Here is a 22,900-nt window from a genome sequence, read left to right on the forward strand (position 1 = left end):
TCGGGAATGGGTGTATGCGCACAAAAGTATGGGTATGCCCATGTACAAGCATGACCCTTCCATGCTGCCCTCCTTTTGGTATTTGAACCAAAAATGGTTCGCCATCACTGTCATATTGCAATGCTAATAAATTGCCTTAGAACAATTACAGGACACATTTTAATAAAATGATATATTTACATATTTGCAGCTTTGAGGCTGCAATGGGAATCAATATTTTGCAAAACGTTTATAAAATCAGCTTCTGATATCAGGTTATATGTTCATTTTATGGATTTAGAAGATTTATGTATTTCCCCCCCAAAAAATTTAAACAGGCAGTCATTTATATAATGTTTCACAGAACAGGGTTTGAACGCATTATTTGCTTTTACATTGATTCCTATGGGAAAAATTGCTTCCACTTAACGAACTTTCTACTTACGTGGTCACAGAACGAATTAAGTTCGTAAGTAGAGGTACCACTGTATTGCATTTATTTATTCATTTTTTGTATCACAGTCTAGTATCACAGTCTTCATATTTTCTAGTAATAACCTAATTTTCTCTAGACTCTCCTGTGCTTATTTAATGTATCAGTGTGATCCTTTCTCTTGTTTGATATGGCTGGATTAAAAGTTTTTCTCATATTCTACTACAGATAGTCAATCTGGCCAAGGCATTGGAATCCTAGAGCAACACAAGGCCTGATGTTAGACAGGATGCATTACAGAGTTATAGCCTAAATTTCAGGTTCTTACATAATGATAGTTCAGTGTCCCAGATATTTGTTCTTTCTTATAACAATTTAATTTAATTTATTGTATTTCTATGCTGTCCAACTCCCAAAGGACTCTGGGCGGCTTAAAACAGGAAGAAAATACATTTTAAATACATTTAAAAACATCATAAAAGATTAAAAAACAATTTAAAAAATCACATATTATTCAGGCCGGACCTTGAAAATTGAAAGATCAAAAGCCCCAAACCTGCTGGAAAAGCCAGGTCTTTAATGTTTCCAGAAGATCAATAGAATGGGGCAGTCCAGATCTCAGGGGGTAGTTGGTTCCAGAGAGCCAGGGCAGCCACGGAGAAAACCCTTCCCCGTGGGTCCACCAGCTGACACTGTTTAGCTGATGGGACCCGGAGAAGACTAAGATCTGTGGAATCTTACCGGTCGCTGTGAACTATGAGGAAGAAGGTAGTCTTGAAGATAACCTGGCTCTGAGCCATGTATGGCTTCAAAGGTAATAACCAATACGTTGCATTGAGCCCAGAGACCCATAGGGAGCCAGTGCAGCTCGCGAAGATTGGTATAATGTAATTGTACCTAGGTGCACCCACAACCACTGATGCAGCTGCATTCTGTACCAATTATGGTCTCTGAACATTCTTCGGGGGTAGCTCCATGTAAAGTGTGTTGCAATAATCCAACCATGAGGTGATAAGGGCATGAGTGACTGTGAGGAGAGCCTCCTGATCCACGTAAGGAGTAATGGTATTAAAAGCCACTGAGAGGTCAAGTAGCACCAATATAGAGGAATGACCCCTGTTTCGGGCTTGCAAGAGATCATCCGTCACCGTGACCAAAGTAATTTCCATGCTATAGCCAGGTCTGAAACCAGATTGACAAGGGTCCAGATAACCAGTTTCAGCCAATGACTGTAGGAGTTGAAGTGCTACCACTTCCTCTACAACTTTTCCCACAAAGGGAAGGTTGGAGACTGGACAAAAATTCTTTAATTTTGCTGGATCCAGGGAAGGCTTCTTGAAGAGGGGTCTCACCACCGCCTTTTTTGATGGCTGCAGGAAGGAACCCTCACTCAAGAACGTGTTAACTATTAACCTCCATTGAAGGTTTAACATGGAAAAGTTTTATATATGTTTGATTATAAGCATTGTTTTAGTATTTGTACTCTTCCTTTTTTGATTTTTAAACCTTTAATTATTTGATTTCTTCTAATTTGATTCAGCAAATTTCTAATGCAAAAGTAAACAACAGAGGGAATAAGGGGCATATCTCACATCCCTCATCACCTCTATCTTACACCCTTCATCATGTCTATTTTCCCTGTCATGTCACCGTTTATGAGGATTCTCGCTGTTTGTGTTGAGTATATTATATCTACTGCTTAATCTACTGCGAATTTCATGTATTCTAATTATATTGTAAAAGATTTCTAGTCCAAATTATCAAAGGCTTTCTATGCATCAATAAATATTAGAGGCAATTGTTGATTTGAATGAATTTCATAGTATTCTATTGTATTCATAATTATTCTTGTGTTATTTTGAATTTGTGTTTTAAGAAGAGAGCTGTTTTGGTCCAAATGTATCAATTGATTTAATATTATCTTTAATCTTTCTGCCAATATTGTTGTGAAAATTTTGTAATCCGAAGATTAGTCTATAATTTTGAATTGAAGTTTTATCTGTATTCTCTTTGGGGATAAATGTTATGAATGCTTCTTCCCATGATTTTAGTAATTTGGCCTGATTTAATGCTTTGTTGTACAATTCTACAATTTTTCCTTCTAATATATATTGAATTTTTTTGTAAATCCATCTGGCCTTGGTGTTTTATTATTCTTTTGTTTTTTAATGGTCTCTCTTAGTTCTTCTAATGTAATTTCTTTATTTAATACTGCTGGTTTTCCCTCCGGCAAGACTGGCAAGTTTTTGCTTCCCAAATATTCTTTGATATCTTCTTTCATTTCAGTTTTTCCATATAAAATCGCAAAAAAGTTTTGGATAATCATCTTTTTTCCATTTATGTTGTGGTGAAGTTCTCTTTTCTTGTCTCTGAGTTGTTGATTTGTCCTGTCTACATTTCTTTTCTTAATTTATGGGCCAACCATCTCCCAGGCTTGTTAGCGTGCTCAAAATAGTTTTGTCTTAATTTTTTTATGTTTTGACTTATTACATCTTGTTTCAAAATTAATTTTGTGTTTAATTAAGTCTCTTGACCCTTTATATTTAGTATTTGATGGATTTTTTTGGTAATAATATTTCTTGTTCCTTAAGTTCGATGGTCAAATTCTCCAATTTACTCCCCCCCCTTTTAGTTATACAGTGATCCCTCGAGTATCGCGAGGGTTCTGTTCCAAGACCCCTCGCGATAATCGATTTTTCGCGATGTAGGGTTGCGGAAGTAAAAACACCATCTGCGCATGCGCGCCCTTTTTTTCATGGCCGCACATGCGCAGATGGTGGAGTTTGCGTGGGCGGCGGGCGGCACCCAGGGAAGGCTCCTTTGGCCGCCCAGCAGCTGATCTGCTCCACAGTGCGGCAGCAGCGAGGAGCCGAAGATGGGGTTTCCCCGTTGCCCAGGCAAAGGGGAAACCCCATCTTCGGCTCCTCGCTGCTGCCACGCTGCGGAGCAGATCAGCTGCTGGGCGGCCGAAGGAACCTTCCCTGGGTCTTCCCGCCGCCCAGGCAAAGGGGAAACCCCAAGATTGCTTGCCCGTCACCCGCCCGGCCGCTCGCTTGCCGCTTGCCCGTTCACCCGCCCGCCCGGCTGCTCGCTTGCCGCTCGAGAGCAAGAGGGGGAGAGATAGAGAAAGAGAGAGAAGGAAAGAAAGAGATGAGAGAGGGAGGAAGAGAGTGTGAGAGAGGAAGAAGCAAGATAGAGAAAGAGAGAGAGAAAGAAAGATGAGAAAGGAAAGGAGTGACGTCATCGGGTGGAAAAATCGCGATATAGCGTTTCGCGAAGATTGATATAGCAAAAATCGAGGGATCACTGTATATGCTATTGTTAACCCTCTTAGGTATGCTTTGGATTGGATTGAGGTTTGTTCATTAGGGTTTCCTCTAAAAGAAATGACTAATTCTTTTTTAATTTCTCACAGTATTCTTTTTCTTTTACAATAGCCAAATTAAATGAGCATCATGTTCTTTTTCTTTTACCTTTCCATTTTATAGCTACTGGGTTATAGTCAACCCATTGGATGGATAAAATGTCAGTTGATTCAATATTCATAAATCTATACTCATCATGCCATGTCAATACATGACCATGACTTATGGGGGAAGGAGTAAAACATGTATTGCTTTTTGTTTGAATTTAATTTCTTCCATGCGTCTACTACTTTAGTTTCTTTGACTATATTTTTAAAAGGGATTGGTAGTTGTCTTCTAATTTTTTTAAGGTGTGTGCACTTATAATCTATTTTATTGTTCACTACAGCATAAAAATTCCCTTTAATGCATATGTTCTCACATTCCATTTCTGTTACTATTTTATTTAATTTGGAGTAGAATTTTTTTTTGTTTATTGGGTGAGTATATTGCTATTAACAATATAAATGTTTCTTGAACACTGGACTCTTAGAATAGAATAGAATTAAATTGAATTCTTTATTGGCCAAGTGTGATTGACACACAAGGAATTAGTCATTGGTGCATATGCTTTCAGTAGACATAAAAGAAAAGATACATTTGTCAAGAATCATGAGGTACAACACCTAATGATTGTCATAGGGGTCAAATAAGCAATCAGGAAATAATCAATATTAATATAAATTGTAAGGATACAACAAAGTTAGTCATGCAATCATAAGTGGGAGTTACAACAAAGTTGTAACAAAGCAACAAAGTTACTCATGCAGTCATAAGTGGGAGGCAAACGGTGATAGGATCGATGTGAAGTTTAATAGTAATAGAATGCAGATAGTGAATAGTTTGACAGTGGTGAGGGAATTATTTGTTTAGCAGAATGAGAGTGTTTGGGGAAAAATGCTCTTGTGTCTTGTTGTCTTGGTGTGCAGACTTCAACTCCCACAATGGCTGGCTGAGGAATTCTAGGAGTTGAAGTCCACAAGTCTTAAAGTTGCCACGGTTGGGAACCCCTGTTCTATAGTTGAAACAATTTATGTCCAGGATGCAAGGGATCCGTAAAATTAATATGTTGAAAAATAATATAGTATTAAAATCTCATCAAACAATCATCAGACCTGATAAGTGCAGTGAATGCATCAGGTTTACTTTTTAATAGCGTAAATGTTGAAAAATATAACTCATGCAAATAAAAACTCATTTGCTGTTTTCCATAATTTTTAAAAGTTGGAAGGATCTTGAGATAAAACAAGATTAAGAAACACTGATCAAAATCATGGAGAAATTTGAGGGAAAGAGAAGAGAAAATGGGAGCAAGTTATTCAACATCAGAATTCTTACTATATTAGAGTATTTAATGTCTTTTGTCACAAACTTTGATAAGTAAACTGATATGAAATTATTAAAGATATATTTTTTATCAGTGAGACCAAAATGTAAAGTGCTATTAGCTTTATTATTCAAAAGTGTCTTTCTTTCTTGGCATTGCCTTTTGTGTTTAATTATACAATTTTAATAAATTAATTGGAAAATTGTTTATTAAATAAGGACGCATATTATTATAGTGATTTATTTCATTTCATTTCATTTATTTGATTTGTATGCCGCCCCTCTCCAGAGACTCGGAGAGGCTCACAACACAAAACATGATACAAAACCAACAATAAAAAAGCAATTTAAAACCCTACGTATAAAACAAAACAATCATACATTTCAGACAAACCTTGTGTAAAACGGGAAACGGCCCAGGAGAGTCAATTTCCCCATGCGTGACGGCAGAGGTGGGTTTTAAGGAGTTTGCGAAAGGCAAGGAGGGTGGGGGCAATCCTAATCTCCATAAAGAAGGCTCTTCCCCTGGGTCCCACCAGATGACATTGTTTCCTGGACGGGACCCGGAGAAGGCCAACTCTGTGGGACCTAACCGGTCGCTGGGATTCGTGCAGCAGAAGGCGTTCTCGGAAGATTTATGTTATTTTCATGATATTATTATTAAAATAATGCAAAATATTACAATTGAGTAATCATTTTATTATGTAAAAGCCAAAAATTTGCACAATAGATATGGTTGATATTACGCAAATGATATAAATTACCAGGGAAATTTGCTTCATCACATGCATGATCCATTTCATGCAAGGACCATTTATTAAGATCCAGTAAATCAAACATTACCGTAGTATAAGTACTGCTACAATGATCTAATGGAGAAAAAGTATTTAAGCGTTTTGTTTACTATATAGTATAGAAGGAAATCTAGGGGGTTTTTTTTCTCTCCCCAGTTTCTAAGGCAATTTGGAATTAGGTCATAATCAGATCACAGATGTATTTGGAACTATGCCAAGAATCTGTTTAGTTGTTACCAGTTTTCACCAGCCGGTTTCTTCAATATGGAGTGATTTATATTTGGTTTTTGCCTTTTACATTGTGTATATTGATCATATTTGTCTGATTTCCAGAACCCAAATAGAAAAAACCCCACAGTGCTTATGAAGTAATAAATAATCTTTCTGCCTCTTGAAATATAGTGATTCTTTCCTATATTTGTCAGGATTCAGGAAACTGAAACATCAACTGTGAAACGATTGTCTGTGTTTTCACATTATGTGTCACAGTACATAAATCATAATATGAAATACATTTAAGTTTATAGTATGCTATGCTTCATTGTGCATCATTGCAGCAGCAACATAAAGGAACAATCTATGGTATGAGATAAAGCTGGATTTGCTGTAATTATTCATACATAGAATTTCCCGGTGGTTGCAGTATTCCCTTGTGTATGTTTCCTTTCAATTGGGTCGTTCTTTATTTTTGTTACATTATTGTTATAAAGGCAAATTTAAATACTATGGACACTGGTTTGTATCATACATTATGTTTATTTCATCTTTCTGTATCTCTCTATTTTCTTTATACTATAGTGATTGTGGTACAGAATTTAATTCAGAAATAGTAAATAGACCACAATTATCAAATCATCTTCATTCATCACTGGAAGGACACAAAACCATAACTCGTTGGTCCCAACCAATTATTAAAAAATCATTACAAGTACAAATCAATTAAGCACTAGATGTGGTTTGATCAGTTTAACACAAATCAAATAAATATGTCTTCCACCAGCTACAATATGCAAGCAATCTCTTTTCTTTACTCTGTAGGCTTTTGAGACATCTTATGGCTCCAGTAACCCTATTTGCTTCTTATGTTATTCTGTTTATGGGGCAAGGGAGTCTTCGGAGAGGGGCGGCATACAAAGTATTACATTATTATTATTATTATTATTATTATTATTATTATTATTATTCTCTACCTTAAGATAAAACATATATAAATAACAAAACACAATACCAATACTAAACCAGATACATATGCCAAATATCCATATCATTAATGTGCTTTAAGGATTTTCTTTATTTTCTACCTTCTCCCTCCTCTCCCATAACTCCCTCTCCAACATTATAAGTAGTACTAAACTTTAAAAACAGAAACAAAGAATGAAAAAGAAACAAACCCCCCAAATATATCTTCAATATCTAACATTCTATAAATCCCATATTCATCATTATTTACGAAGAAAGGGAAGGAGAAAAGAAAAAGAAAAAAAATCTCCCTCACTCCAATATTTAGCTAATTCCCTAATAGAAATAGTTTCCCCGTGTAAAAATATATTAAAACATGAACTATCTTAGATTTGTGTAACATTAGCAACTAGTGCTGCCACCGTTTCTTTTTTTTTCATCTGGGTGTCTACCTGCTATTTTTCAATCTGTTACCTTTTTTGAAAAAAAAAGAAAAAATATTCATATATTTAAATATTTTTAACTTCCATCCATTCGTAAATTTCCCCCCAGATTCTATAATATTCTGAATCTTCTTTATCTTTAAGTCTTAAAGTAAGTCTATTCATTTCAGCACAGTCCATAATCTTCCTTATTATTTCTCTTTCTGTTGGTAAACTATTCAATTTCCAATTTTGTGTGTAAACAATTCTAACCGCTGTTACTATATGCACAATTAAGTAAATGTCTTCTCTATTGAAATTATCTGGTAAAATTTCAAACAAAAATGTCTCTGGTTTTAATTCAATAGTCTTTTTCATATCTTCTCTTTCCAGTGCTGAATTTCTTTCCAAAATCTTTATGCTTCCATACAAGTCCACCACATGTGATATTTAATGAACCTCTTGTCCTTTAACAAGTATGGTTTAATTTTTGACTCTGCTAGAATTACTATTTTGATCTGATGGGAGGCCTCATTATCTTTCGTGATTTAGGGAGTAATGTGAACGGGAGCAGTAACTCCTGTTATACACTTAGGTGTATGCACCTTGCTTGTAAAATACAAAGGAAAAATTGAAACTAATAATAGGACAGTGATGATGAACCTTTTCCAGCTTGGATACCAAAAGGTGTGCACGCACACAATAGCGTACATGTGTATGCCAACACCCATAATGCAATGCCTCTCCTTCGCACATGTGCACAACCCCCCTGCTGCCCCTCAGACATGCGCACAACCCTGTGTGCTGCCCTCCCCCTGTGCATGAACACAGGCTTCACTGAAACCTCTGGACTTCTGGTAGGCCTATTGGGCCGTTTTTCACCATCCTCAGGGTTTCCTGAAGCCTGGAGAGAGCGACAATGGCCAAAAACAAGGCCGAAAATCTGGCATAGAACAATGCCTTGCATGCCCTCATATGGTTCTGTGTGCCATCTGTGGCACACATGCCATAGGTTCGCCATCATTGACCTAACAACAGAATTACAAGAATTACATCTAGAAGAAGGCAAAGGCAAACCATTTCTGTGTTACTGCCAAGAAATTTGAATGTAACATTATTAAGTTCCAATTGATTTCAAGATGATGAGACCCTACATGTTGAAGGAAGTTTAAGATAAAGCTGATTTTAGCTGTAAGTTGAAAAAATATAAACTTTTTAAATATTTAAGTCTATTCATAATTATGAATTCATTGACAGTACTTGTGACTCTCGATGTAGAGAATATTAAGGTATAAAATAGGTACAGTATTTTTATCAGATACTTGTAACATTTATATTCTTTATAGGATCTAGATTTCTTAAGCAGCTGCTAGAAATTCATTGAAATCAAAGCTAGATAGCTATTCTCTTTTTCTTTCGATGCAAAACAGTTATTAATATAGAATAGTTAATAATAGTCTATATTCATCTTTGCCTGGTTATAATTTCTCTTAAGTTTTTTATTTAAATCAAATAGTGAATAACAATGACTGGCATTTATAAAAAATGTAAAAGTGACTTACTAAGACTGAGACAAAAATAAAGATCTGTTGCCAGTGTAAGTTCTATGCGTGAATGGAAATATACACCTGATCCAACACTGTATCTCTATCACTTCTCTAATTAAATGATTATAATGAGTGGGGAGGGCAATTAAAAATTGAATAGGAAGAATGAAAGCAAGCTTGGGATCTCTTGTACTTGTTGATTTCCTTGCTTCATTGGAATCCTATCCTAGTGTTTTTCTAAAAGAGGACATAACTTTTTTCTGCTATTAAATTACAGAGCTCATAAAAGGAATTTAGGATGATGAGTGAACATATCTGCTCATTGTATGAACGCCATCATAAAAATGATTGCAACAATCTCCATTAAACCCTTATATTTTATCCAACAGACAGAGCCTGAAATGATAGAAGAAACAAATATTGACCGTGTCAATGAATCTCGAAATTATACCAGAGCCCATCAAGCAAAAGGCCATTCAGAGACTTCAACTCTGAGTTCTCAGCCATCTATTGATGAAGTTAGGCAACAGATGCACATGTTACTAGAGGAAGCCTTTAGTTTGGCTTCAGCAGGTCATGGAGGACAGAACAGGCAACAAGACACTTACAATTCTGCACAGAATTTGCCATATTCTGAAGTTGTGACCAGTGCTCCTGGTACCATGTCTCGGCCTAGAGGTGGAATACAGTGGGTGCCAACATATAGACCAGAAGTGTATCAGTACAGTTTACCAAGACCTGTAAGTGATCAGTTACATATGATACATAAAGAGCTATTGTGGGCTTGTTTCATAAGTTTTCAATGAAAATCCGTTTGTATTGGTTGAATATGTATCCATTTCATTGCAGAACCTTTGTATATACCAGTGTTTTGCATGCCTTTTAAGGACCTTGTCTTAAAAATCACATCGTATATTTCATGTAAGTTTATATGTGTGATCTTGGAGTTACATATTTGTGCAGGATGAATTCCAAACTAGACAATTAACCCGGAATGAGATAATAGCATAAATGCAGTAAAAGTAAACAGAGTTTTTCAAGGTATAGACAATATTGGAAGTTATATGCTTCACTTCATTGTTCTGGTTCCTCTAACTGAGACTAGGGTATCAGTAATAGCATAATAGCAAAGCACTTAAATAGTACTGTAGTAGCAATAGCACTTATATATCTCTTCATAGTGCTTAACAGTCCTCTTTAAGTGGTGTAGAGAGTCAGCATATTGTCCCCAACATTCTGGCTCCTCATTTTACCATCCTCAGATGGATAGAAAGCTGATTCAACCTTGAGCGGGTGAAACTTGAACTGCCAAACTGCTGGCAGCCTGCAGTCAGCAAAAGGAGCCCCGTGGCTCTATCCTGAGTTAGAGGGAGCAAGAGTGATAGACTGTCAGACTCATTAAACAAATACTCTATGCAGTATTATTAGTGGTATGGAGTGGGTTCATGAATATATACTACCAGAAAAGAGCCCAGAGACAAAAAACTTTTTTTTTCATGTTAAATCAACACTATGAAGATAAGAGATACATGTTCTATTACTAGTATATGTTTAATTATGTTCAAGAAAATATTGCCTTATGGGTAGAATAATAAAATATTTTAATTATGTATTTGAAACAGTTACTGTCTTTCTCCTTCACTCAAAAAAACAAAAAGAGGTCATTTTGCCATATATTTATGCCATTAATTTCCCTCATGACAATGAGAAAATAAAAGTTATTTGTTCAAATGTGTGGGATGTGGGTTAGGATCCAGATGATTATAATGTTTTTAAAAAAGAGACAAGAATATTACAAACTAGTATTTTCTTTGTGATTTTGTATGTGTGAAGCACTTTTAAGTACTGTATCTATGTATGGCATAAATTCTAAGGCTCATTAATCCTGAATGATTAGCAACCAGTTCATAGATATGCGATTTTAAACCAGATCTTTTCCTTCTCTGACAAAGGAAGAGTGAGTAACACTTCAGTGTTCCTGTTTAAAACTAGGTTGTGAAGTTTTGCCAGTTGGTTTAAGAAAAAAAACGTATTGTTCATATCCTAATAGATAAGGTTACGGTTTTATAAAATGATGTAAATGCTAAGATCTATGATAAAATATGGCACAAATATATATATGTGTGTGTGTGTGTGTGTGTTGCTGTTGCTGTTGTTGTTGTTGTTGTTGTTGTTGTGAGTGGTCCATGACTAGCTCGATTAGTCACAGATTCTGAGGAGGATGAACTGGCTCCGACTTGGTACCCTAGGCCGGTGTTCTTGACAACTGCGTTAGAGAGTGAGAGTGAGGGAACCTGCGAAACCTGGAGAACCTCCAGAGACTGTAGAAACCCCAATGATGGTAATGTCTGACTCACAGGAGGAGGGAGACATTGAGGATCGAGAGGCCCTATTACAGTGATGGCGAACCTTTTTTTCCTTGGGTGCCGAAAGAGCATGTGCAAGTGCTATTGCACATGCGCGAGTGCCCACGCCCATAATTCAATGCCTGGGGAGGGTGAAAACAGCTTCCCTCGCCCCCAGGAGGCCCTCTGGAGCTGGAATGGCCTGTTACCCAACTTCTGGTGGGCCCAGTAGGGTCATGTTTTGCCCTCCCTGGAGGCAAGAGAGGGTAAAAATGCCTTCCACCACCACGCTGGAGGCTCTCTAGAAGCCATAAATGCCCTCCCAGAGCCTCTGTGCAAGCAAAAATCAGTTCTCCAGCAAACACATGCACATTGGAGCTGAGCTAGGACAATGGCTTGGGTGCCAGCAGATATGGCTCTGCACGCCACCTGTGGCACCCGTGCTATAAGTTCGTTATCGCTGCCCTATTAGATGCCAGAGTCAAAAGGTCACGAAGCAGGCAGGAATTATCTTTATAGGAAAAGTTCTAAAAGGTGAGTCTATGAAAGAACGTCTAGACAGTTATAACTGTAGGAAACAGTTGACCACACCCAGATAGTATATAAGTGAGGGTTTATGGGTAAAAAGGTGTAGAGATTCAACGTTTCAATATGGAGAGAAAAGCCTTGCAGCATAAGAGCCTCTCCTAATCCTCTTGGATCCTGAAATCCTGATCTTGAATGTAGTTTGTGAGTAAAAACCGTCTGAGCCAAGAAGTAATTACTTTGAAGTATGATCCTGTTTTTGCAGGTATAGTAACTTTGCTGATAATGCCTAAATTGGCAGTCGGCCCTCGTGCCAATGATCTCATTGCTGTTTCTAGCACATTTCTTTGTAAATAGACAAATGTATAAAGTGAGGATTAATTACTGAGAAATAACCAGGGCGGACAGAACGTGTGTGTTTGTGTGTGTGTATATAGAATTACTTAAGAGTATGTAACTAAATAGAACTTTCAGTCTGTCGAAACAAATCCTAGTTACCATAATGTTTTATTATTTTTGAGCTATATAAAAGCAGCATTGTTGATGCTGGTTCATTTTATTAGGTTTGTTAAATATATGAGAATCAGTAATCTGTCAGATGACTTGAAATTATTCAATGAGATGTCAATATTTTTTCCTTCTGTGTACCATTGATTTAATTTATTCATGTGTTATTTTCAGGTTCCAGTTATTAGGCAACTTGATATAAAACTTGCTTACTGGACAATGTGTATTGAAATCAGTTCAACCTACATCCATACAACAATTTATTCTCATATCAGTGTACGCTTGAAAGCAATGGAAAAATAAATGCTTATTGTGATCTCTTGCTTCTTCAATTAGAGCAACTTGTACAAAAAGCTATTCACCAAAGAAGGATATAATATGAATGAATATTAACAATATGCGTGGTATAAAATTTTGTATAAGGAAAACAGAAGTGCAAAAGAGAAGTGCATACTCATTTAATCTGAGTTGCTATGAGCAATTTGAAACAAATATAACTTAATGTTTCATGGGTTTTCCCAAAGTAATTTTATTTGAGATTTAACTTTTGACAAATAAGGAGAATGAAAATGAGGAACCCCCAAAGTGAACTATAACTCATTTTTATAAATGTTAAATGTTCTTATCTTGAAAAAAGATTGATTCTTGGTAAATATATATAATATTTTACGAAATTGATAAACGAGAACTTTTGAACACGTTGAAAGGCTTACTTTTTAATTATTTGAAGACATTTTATAATAATTAGACTTTTGAGACTACTACCTTTGAATAGAATCTGTGGGATTCGATCAAACATAAGTCTTCAGAGAGGGGCAGCATACAAATCTAATAAACAAACAAACAAACAAACAAACAAACAAACAAACAAACAAATAAATAAATAAATCTATAATGCAGAGAAAGACAACCTAATGTTATTTTAATAATGGATAATTTTTTTGAGGAAATGTCTCTGTTTTCTTCTCAGGCATACAGATTTTCTCCACTCCCTGAAATGGTGATGGGTTCTCCACCTCCTCCTGTGCCTCCCAGAACAGGACCTGTTGCTATAACTTCTCTTAGGAGGTACCACAGAAATTTCTAATTTTTTTTAGTAATTAATGCTGAAGCTCAAGTACACTTCTGTGAAGCTAGCTTCCTATATTTAACATATACCTTTTGAAATTCAATCAAATGATATAATTTCATGAATAATGTTATGATTAAATATTTTAAAACTATATATCTATGTTTGGATACAAACGTTTTAGATAGGTAAAAATATGAAAAATTATTCTCTAGTATTGTCTGAACCATGATTTAAATCCTTGATTACAAGGTATAATCTCAGGGTGACTGTGCTATAAAAGAATTGAATAATTAATAGAAATGTTTTTTTCCTGAAATAACCAAATACAGGCAGCTCAAGATCAAGTAGATAATTTAATATTTTTGAGGGGGGTGGCAATCAAGAAAGGTTTAGAACATTTATACTATAATATAACTTATGTAAATTGGGTAATTATAATAAATGTAGACATGTTTTAACATACTGTTAACATACTTAAAATATTTAGTGCACAATTCTCTGTTCATTTTGATTGTGGATAATACCTTTTAAATTTTTTATTCTCAGATCAAATTAACTTAGTAATGCACCTCAAGCTTGAATAGCTGATTGCTGTTGTGTGATTCAGTCTTACAAATTACTTGGTTTGACAAACTGTTTTTTTTTTAAAAAACAACAACCCAATACTTTTGAATATACTGCAAAGCCACCACATAGTACGAATGATGTATTTACACAGTGCATTGGTATAAGAATACAGAAGCAGCTAAACTATCCTCATTGGCTGTCAGTGATGTCATTATAGTTGTGCAAAACTATCAATGAGCACTGGCAGTCACATCATTCACTGTCAGATAGAATGAAAATAATAGTAAGCTTAGCATACATCTATCAAATATCTAACAAAAGATATGTCATTATTAACATTCATATTTTTAAATTCTATAATTAGAATTGTTAACATCAATATAAATGTTTTCGGGTGTTTATGTTACCATATCAAAATGCAGGACAGGCTAAAAGATATATAAATTATTATCTAAAGCAACTTAGTTTGAAGCAGTGGTCAGCAAAGCTGATACGATTAGCCATTAGTGAAAAATGTCAAAATGATCATATTTTCCTCTATCTTCTTTCACAAACTTTTAAAGCAATTCTTCTGCTCTGGATGAAGTGGTTCTGCTTTTTGATAATTTACATCTAAGTAATTAAACGTGCAGCTCCAGAATAAATGGGTTCTAGACTTTGATCAAGGTATATTTGACATTCACATGACTAATGTTTCCAATATGTATTGTACAGGTCAACTTCTGATATTGGCAGCAAGACAAGAGTATCAGAGTCCAGTGGGACTGAACAGATACAGCCACATGATCATGTCCCTTTTGTCCCAGTATCAAAAGCCCCAGTAACTGTGGCTCCTTTGGATCAATCAGCTTTGAATTACTCAGGTGAAAAACGCATGCGGTACAAACAGAGACCACATCTAAGTCTATATGGCATAGAGACAAGTGTATGAGATCTAACAAATACCCTTGTTTAAAACTGTGTTAATGATTCTCTTGAAGGCTTGAGGAGGAGGATTGATAAAAGGATCCCCACACATACCTTCATTTATCACACAAAGTACTGTATATTTCTAACACATAGGAGAGGAATGGAGAGAAAGGACATGGTCTCTCTATTTGAAGCACCTGGAATTAGTATCTTTCTAAGACAGAACCTTGGAACTGCTACTGTGTTATAGGACAGAAAACAGATGGCCATGTAACATAGTATATATTTTTTGCAGTGATTACTTTTGAGCTGAATGCATGTGCATAGATTCAAAAGCCAGGCACTTTTTAGAAAAAGCGAGGGAAATACACTCGGCATAGTGTATTGAAGCCAATCTGAACTGATGGTAAATGTCATGTGGCGCTTTCATGGTGTCTACAGCTTCTAGTTTCCTTGCATAAGTGTTTAAAAATTCGGTGATGGTATTCCAATTGGTAATCAAGAAGTTTCTGATATGGCAAATTCAGATTAACTCCATTTGTCATTAATAAAATGAAAATAATTATACATGGGGGCGTATTATGGTAACATATGAAACTTCCTTTTGCTGAGTTAAATCAGTTCAACTGTCTCCACGTATGATTGGCAGCAGCTCTCCAGGATTTCAGACATCTTTTTTCATACTGCTTGAGACCCTTTAATTGAAGACAGTAATGGCTGATCCTGAAACATGCAAAGAAAAAGTAGTTATATTATTATTTGCAGAAGACTTTGGGAGGGTGAGTAGATTAGTGGTTGTATTCTACCATTGACTTGTACCTCAAGACATTTCTTTGATTCAGTAGAATTATTAACCAACTGATCAAAATAATTCTTGGTTTAAAAACAAAGCAAAAGACTTCAGTCTATCAAATACTTTGGATATTTGTATATGCCTGTGTTTGAATGAGTTGGGAGTATATCTTGTTTTACATTGTAAAGTTGATCTCCCACTTTATTGGTGTTCCTAATATTATTGCAGCTCATAAGTTAAGACTTTAGAGGAAAATTATTCTGGTTGGTCAATAATTCAGTTAATGAAAAATGTATTGTTTTCAAAGAAAGAATAGTTGTGTTGCTGGTTTGTTTAATGTGCTTACTTGCATAATAAAGAGATTTAGAACAAGCAGATTTTTTTTAAAAGGGTGCTGCTACTAAATATTTATTCTTAACTTGACTGATACAGCCTGTATGATGAAAGGAAGGTAAGCAACTAGCTGTTCAATCACATGCAAAAGGCATGGTGTGAATTTCTTTTTCTTCTTTTTTAAACTAAATTGTTTTCCCCCCTATCTCAGTCTCATCAGTAGACAAAAAACAGTAAATTATTATCCACAAAGTTTTGGAACAATTTTCTTTGACATGTTTCTTAAAAATTCAACTTTGTAAATTAGATAATAGTTTTTAAAATAAAAGGTTGTTCGAACTCTCAGTGACCAATTTAGGTAAATAAAATCTGAATGGAAAAAGTTTGTAGGGAGAACAGCTAACTTGCATATTGATTAAACAGTATTACCTGATGCCACAATTTTTCTTCGAATTTTCGTCCTGTACATTTTATGATTTAATACATACTGTATTCAAATACCATGGGTGCCAATTCAAATATAGGCAGTGGCTGTTGAATGCGCATTCCAAATCCTTTTGCCCTAGATCAGGGGTCCAACCTTAGCATGGCTGGCAAGGCAATTCTGGGAGTTGAAGTTCATGAGTCTAAAAGTTACCAGAGTTGGACACCTGTGCCCTTTCTTTTATTTGCTATTGTAACATTTGCCCTTTCCCCTTCACAAAGGAAATAATAATATTTCTGCTGGTTTTCTTTAGATGATATTACTAACAGTAAATGTCAGTGGAATGAATTCTGATTTCCACAATAAAAAATAGTCAATGTAGATTATGAAGTACTTAATTAATTAATTAATTTTTATTTATTTATTGGATTTGTATGCCACCCCTCTCCGCAGACTCGGGGCGGCATACAAATCCAATTAATAGAATATACATTTCCATCTTAATGATTAGATGTGTCATTACTTTAAATTTCTTGAAGTTTTTTATTAAAGAGTAGGAATTGACTTCTCTTAATTGTTAACATTTGGAAAAATCTTAAGAATGATGACACTGGCTGAATGAACTGCTGGATGTGACAAATGTTTCCCTTTGTTTTTTAAATCTGAAAACATAAAAATGAGTGCTATTGTAATGTTTCCTACATATGGAATATATTTTTAAAAATCTAACTTAATGGGTCTTTGTAAGATCATCATATAATAATATATCAACAGTTAATAGATTTTTCTTAAACAGATGTGCCCTAAAAAGTACAACATAAATAAAAGCAGTTTAGGCCACATTTTTAGGTGTGTTTACATGGAATCAATGAGTATAATCATATATACAAGCATTATATACTTGTATAGCATTATAGTTATACTAAATATAATATACTTGGTATAATATAGTATTATATTTATACAAAGTATACTTTCATGGAAAGCAATGGAACATGCAATGTTCAATGATTGGGATGTGTTTTCTTTCCCTCCCTTCCTTCCCTCCTTTGTCCCTCCCTCCCTCTTCCCTCCTCTCTCTGTCTCTCTCTCCATCTTTAAAAACAAAGGGCTTGAAAGTAGTTTCACTATATTGCCTTAGGTTATGATCCAGTGGCGCATTGAAGAATTTTACTTAACTTTAGGCATGTAAATAGTCTCCGTGGGGCCACTGGCACAGTTTGCATGTTGTCAAGAGATGCTTAATGTTTGTGTGCTCTTTTACTCATAGGTCTCATTAGCTTTGAAGCCTTTTTTCTTTATTGAAATAATCAATCATCAGTTATAGTGCTCCTGGGCAGTCTTCTGCCACAGATAGCATGTCATAGGCTGCTTCTGAAAAATATTGTTTTGATGAACATTTCTGGAATTGATCAGTAATGGAATTGCACAAAATTGTTACAGATTATTCACCCTCTGTAGTTTCCTAGCACAGTGATTTTAACCTATATTTTAGAATATATAACTTCATCCTAACCTCTGAAATAATTTATCTGTTCAGCTCCTCCTTTTATTTTTGCTACTTTATTCTCAGTTCTAATTTTTATTGGTTGAAAGCAGGGTGATTCAACCCCAAATATTCCTCTTTGAATGTCACATAATATTTTGGAAACCATGTACTAATAATTTCTTGGGTTTGTTTTATTTTTAAAAATAGGATAGAATAATGCATATTACATGCTTGTTTAAGTATTTAAATGTCAGTCAGTTTAGAATTTCAAGAGTGATACTTCTAATTGGATATTTTTGATGCAGAGGTATCTGTATGTAACTCATTAGTAAAGCATTATTGCTATGATATTTATATATTATCAATAGTGTGTTGATAATAGAACAAATTGAGATTTTGGGGAATCTCTGGAAAAGATGGAATGTAAGATATTGTCACTAAGATAGATAGAATGCTGACATCTATAGTTTTATGGAAGAAAAGAACAATATGATGAACAATTTCAATTAGATCTACTGAAATAAGAAAACTTAAGTTATTACTACTATGCACCATTTGACTTTAGTGGGCATACTCGCTAAACAAATTTGACTCTCGTTCCATAAGTAAAACTCAGATTTAATCAAGAATGTACATTAATCTTGTCTCAATTTAACTGATGGATGAGATGGATAACATTATTATTAACATGTGATTTGAAAAATATTTAGTTATACAGGTACTCATCATTTAGTGACCACAACTGGCACTGGCAACTCTGTTGCTAAGTGAAGTAGTCACTAAGTAAAACTGTGACTGTACTTCCTTTTGCTTTATAGCATTTGTTACAAAGTCATTTTTTAAAATCACCACTAGGTGATAACTAGCAATGATTGTTAAATTAGGGTGTGACTAAATGAGGACCACCTGAATTGAGGTTTGCCAGTTTTCTTAGGAACAAATATATTAAATAATTGTGTAGATAGTTCAACATTACTCCATGTTTGCAAAAATATTATAGCTCCTTATTTTTTTGGAATAAATCAATGGTAACTTAAAAAATCTAATGAATGAATAAGATTAATATGCCCTAAGATTAAGGGGCTGATTTTAAGAACCCCAGAGATACCTTAATTTGCCTTTTGTTTGAATGCTGAATGCTGACATAGTCATCTCACTTCAATCTTTCAGAAAAAGCAGAACATAGAAAAGGAGATAGAGTAAACCAAAGAAATTAATTTCATGAGATAAAAAAGAAAATGCAACTAATCTATTTCAGTATAGCTCTGCATATCTTTTTGATTTTTGTTAAACAATTCTTGTTTCCATCACACTCCACATAGCTTCATATATTGACTTTTGTTGTTTAGATTGATAACATCAAATGGAGAAAATAGAATGGGCATTATAATTTCTTTTTTAGTATGTATACATAGAAAAAGTGACAATAAAGGTTATCTAATCTCTTAATTGTAATTGTAATTTCAGTCAATGTTAGTTTTCAACAAGATTTTTTTTGCTATGAAAACTTTGCAGTTTGAGTATGACTTAAATAAATATTGGAAGTTAACATGGATGGGTGGTTGAAAGATATTTGGACAATATTTCCATTTCAACCTACTTGTTGATATTTCGAAAGTTGGCATAAGCGTTTTTACATACAGTACATTGATTTGTAATTCCAAGGCAGAGTTTACTTCTTTCTTTTAAAAAAATTAAAAGGCAGAAAGAAGCAGTATAGGAACCCAAGTGGCTTTCAAGAAGCTGTGAAGTTTGGAGGAATTATTCCAATCTAGAATCCCATCCCACTAGATCCTGTAGAGCTTCTAACACAGATAAATAGTTTCAAGAAGGGAGATTATTTCATTTATAACTGGAACTTGCAAGAATATATGAATACTTTCATCTGATCAGATCATTGTATTTTCTTGAAATCACTAAAAATAACAAGAATATGCAGAAAAAAATAAAGATAAGCAGTTCAACTGGCATTACTAACTACAATAAATAATTTGGGATTCTCTAACCATTTTGACTACCTCAGAAAAGAGAATCTGGAACAATAACAAAATACATCTTGATCTCTAATCCTATTAGGAAATGTTGAGTGAATAATAAATTGAGCCATATATTCTGTATTGAATAGGTAAAATATATCCTGAAATTGTCCTAGGGATTAGAACTGCTTTCTCTTCAGTCATGCTTCTTACATGTTTCTATAGTGAATCTTAAATATAAGGGATTCAAAATGTTAGCATGAAATTCCCAAAGTGCAAGCAACTTTCAATCAGTTGTTTGTAGGAGAATAAACCATCTATAACAACTTTACAGTTTTAAAATGCCTGCTGCTACTACTATTACTACTACCACCACCAGTATTTTAAGATTTCTGCTTGACCACATGAGTCTGGTTTAAGTGGTCTGCACAATCATGATCACAGTTCTTCCCTTTTTCAGGAGAAAAAGTTTGAAATGTAAGTTACATATTTGTATTGATGGTGACTTTTATACGGGTTCTAATTCTGAATGATCTTTTCATATTTACACCAGAGCAGTGGGGTCCTTCCCTTGCTTCTTTTCTTTGTTTAACTTGAGGATAGAAGAAATGCTCACTGCTGCTCTTCTACTCAAGATCAGAACGGTGGAGAAGACATAGAAAAGTTTCCCCCTCTACTAACCCTCTAAACATGGATTTAAGGTTAATTCTGTTCTATTTGTGTTGGTTTGCATCCTTCTAGTTCTGGGGGATGCATATTTGTAATTGTGACTACTCAAGGGAAAATTACAATTGCTCCAGCAGGATAGCAGATCCTCACTAACCTTATCCTGGATTTAATGTTACAAGCCATCTTTGTGATTGTAAAGTGTGGTGTAAATATACAGCTGTGGTATAAATATTGGTACTGGAAATGCCTTTAAACAGTAAAATATTTTCTAATTTCATAATTTACTTGTGTTAAATCTAATCATTCCAATCTATTGATTCAAGGGACTTTGTTTGTAATATGATGTCTCTGTTTTGTTATTATTATGATGACTATTATTACTACTACTACTATTATTATTATTATTACTATGGAATGGCTCTTTTTAGAATTGTTGTTGAGGCCCATAAGGTTAAATACACTGTATGCTATATTCATCCAGGAGTGTATTCATTGACAGAAGAAATAATTTCCTGAAACTTTTCAAATTCAGAGTTTAAGGTCTCACCTCAGAAATCTTAAAGAGACACAACTCAAGGAACATATGGTATGGGGCTGACTTCTAATATTCTCTCCCAAATGAAGGTTGTTTGGTTGGTATATTTGGTTTCTTTTATAACTTGTAAACCCATAAGCAACATTTGCGCAAACTTGAGAAGCCAATTGTAGACAAAGAAGACTGGAAAACTATGTTGTAAATTGAAATGGAAAAATGGAACTTTGTCTTATTAAAATACATTGTTTCTGTTTAACATTCTATGCGTGTGAAGTGTTTTGTTTTGAGATACTCAAATGTTTGTCAATAAGACACAAAAAGAGAGCAGTTTTGTTTAATAAGTAGGCTCTTGCTAAGAAATAGCAACTGATGACAATAATGTAATCGTCCTAGCAGGCGTTAAGTGCTATTCACTGATTGAGTTGTAATCTGTATAAATTCCTAAATAGACATTAAATTGAAGTAAAAGGCATAAAGCACACCAGTTCCACTATTCAGCAGAGAATCTTATGAGAACCACATTGGCATTTGGACATTTTACTTAGATGTTATGATGAACTAAAGAATGAAAGAAAATGAAATTATAGCATTCATAAATATGATAGTGAATTTAGAACTTAAAATGATGGAGTAATTCTTGAGTCCTTCACTTGATGAGTTTTCACTGGAAGATTACAATAAATTTATTCAAATTCTGTATTATGTAAAACTGAAATATTATTCCAAGAAAGGTATATTATGCATAGAGAAAATAGTTGTAGCAAAATTAACATATGGAGATAGTTTCAAAATTAACATTGCTCTGGAGATATTTTCCTTAGGAAAAAAAAACTTTAGACCATTTTATATTTACATAAGAATAAGTTCCGTTGAATTCAGTTAGTTTATATGGATAAGATTAGGCTCCAAAAGTTATATCAATAGCAACCATGCTAACAGTATGCCAAAGCAAACTATATTGGACTTAGAAAATAAAATATTAATAGTACATGGATTTACAGCAGAAATATTTCTTTTCAGCAAAAGAAAAAAGAAAAAAAGGAGGCTCCATAATGTTTGCATATTTAATTATTTCAAATGTAAGTTCTAGAAAGGATGATGAACTACTTGGAACACTTAAAACAGTAGCATATGAATAATTGCTATCTTTAGTCTGTAAGAGCAGTGCTTCATGACCAGATGATGGTGGGTTCATTTTTAAAAATAATACTTTGCAACATTTTTGCTGAGAGCAGTAATGTGATATAAGCAATTTGAGGAACGTGTCCCAGAAGATACCAGTGACAGACACTGAAAAATCTATTCACTTGTCAGCTGATGAAGAAGGTCATCCCTGTGGACAAGTAAACTCTTCATGAAGACATTAGAAAGGATCAGAAAACAGCAAGATTGTGACTAAGTGACAATATACATATATAAAACGTACTCTGATTTTTCACTGGAACTGAAGAATTAGATAACATTAAATGCTAGGTTATTTGAACTACTTAAAATCTGACACACACAACTTAAGACAGTCACAGCTATGTTATTCCATTATTCTTTAATAATCCAACAATTTTGCTAAACACAAAATTTCACTCAGAAAAATTTGAAAGACTTTTGCAAATGTGCAAAAGCACTGTTACACACAAGCATATTTCACAAAATTGAAACAGATGGTTACAGCTCT

At 34.4% G+C, this 22,900-nt stretch overlaps 1 protein-coding gene across 2 annotated transcripts in view; it reads left to right on the forward strand.

Annotated features, from left to right (window-relative positions):
* The window catches only part of KIAA1549L (KIAA1549 like), a 93,826-nt gene that overhangs the window by 60,590 nt on the left and 10,336 nt on the right, over positions 1–22,900 (forward strand). For both annotated transcript variants that reach the window (XM_070735474.1, XM_070735466.1), the window contains 3 exons: positions 9,474–9,824; positions 13,432–13,529; positions 14,815–14,963. In XM_070735474.1, the coding sequence (XP_070591575.1) occupies positions 9,474–9,824; positions 13,432–13,529; positions 14,815–14,963 (598 nt within the window). The remainder of the gene's footprint in view (positions 1–9,473; positions 9,825–13,431; positions 13,530–14,814; positions 14,964–22,900) is intronic.

The sequence above is a fragment of the Erythrolamprus reginae genome, chromosome 1 (assembly GCF_031021105.1).
Source record: "Erythrolamprus reginae isolate rEryReg1 chromosome 1, rEryReg1.hap1, whole genome shotgun sequence".
In the NCBI taxonomy this organism is placed as follows: domain Eukaryota; kingdom Metazoa; phylum Chordata; class Lepidosauria; order Squamata; family Dipsadidae; genus Erythrolamprus; species Erythrolamprus reginae.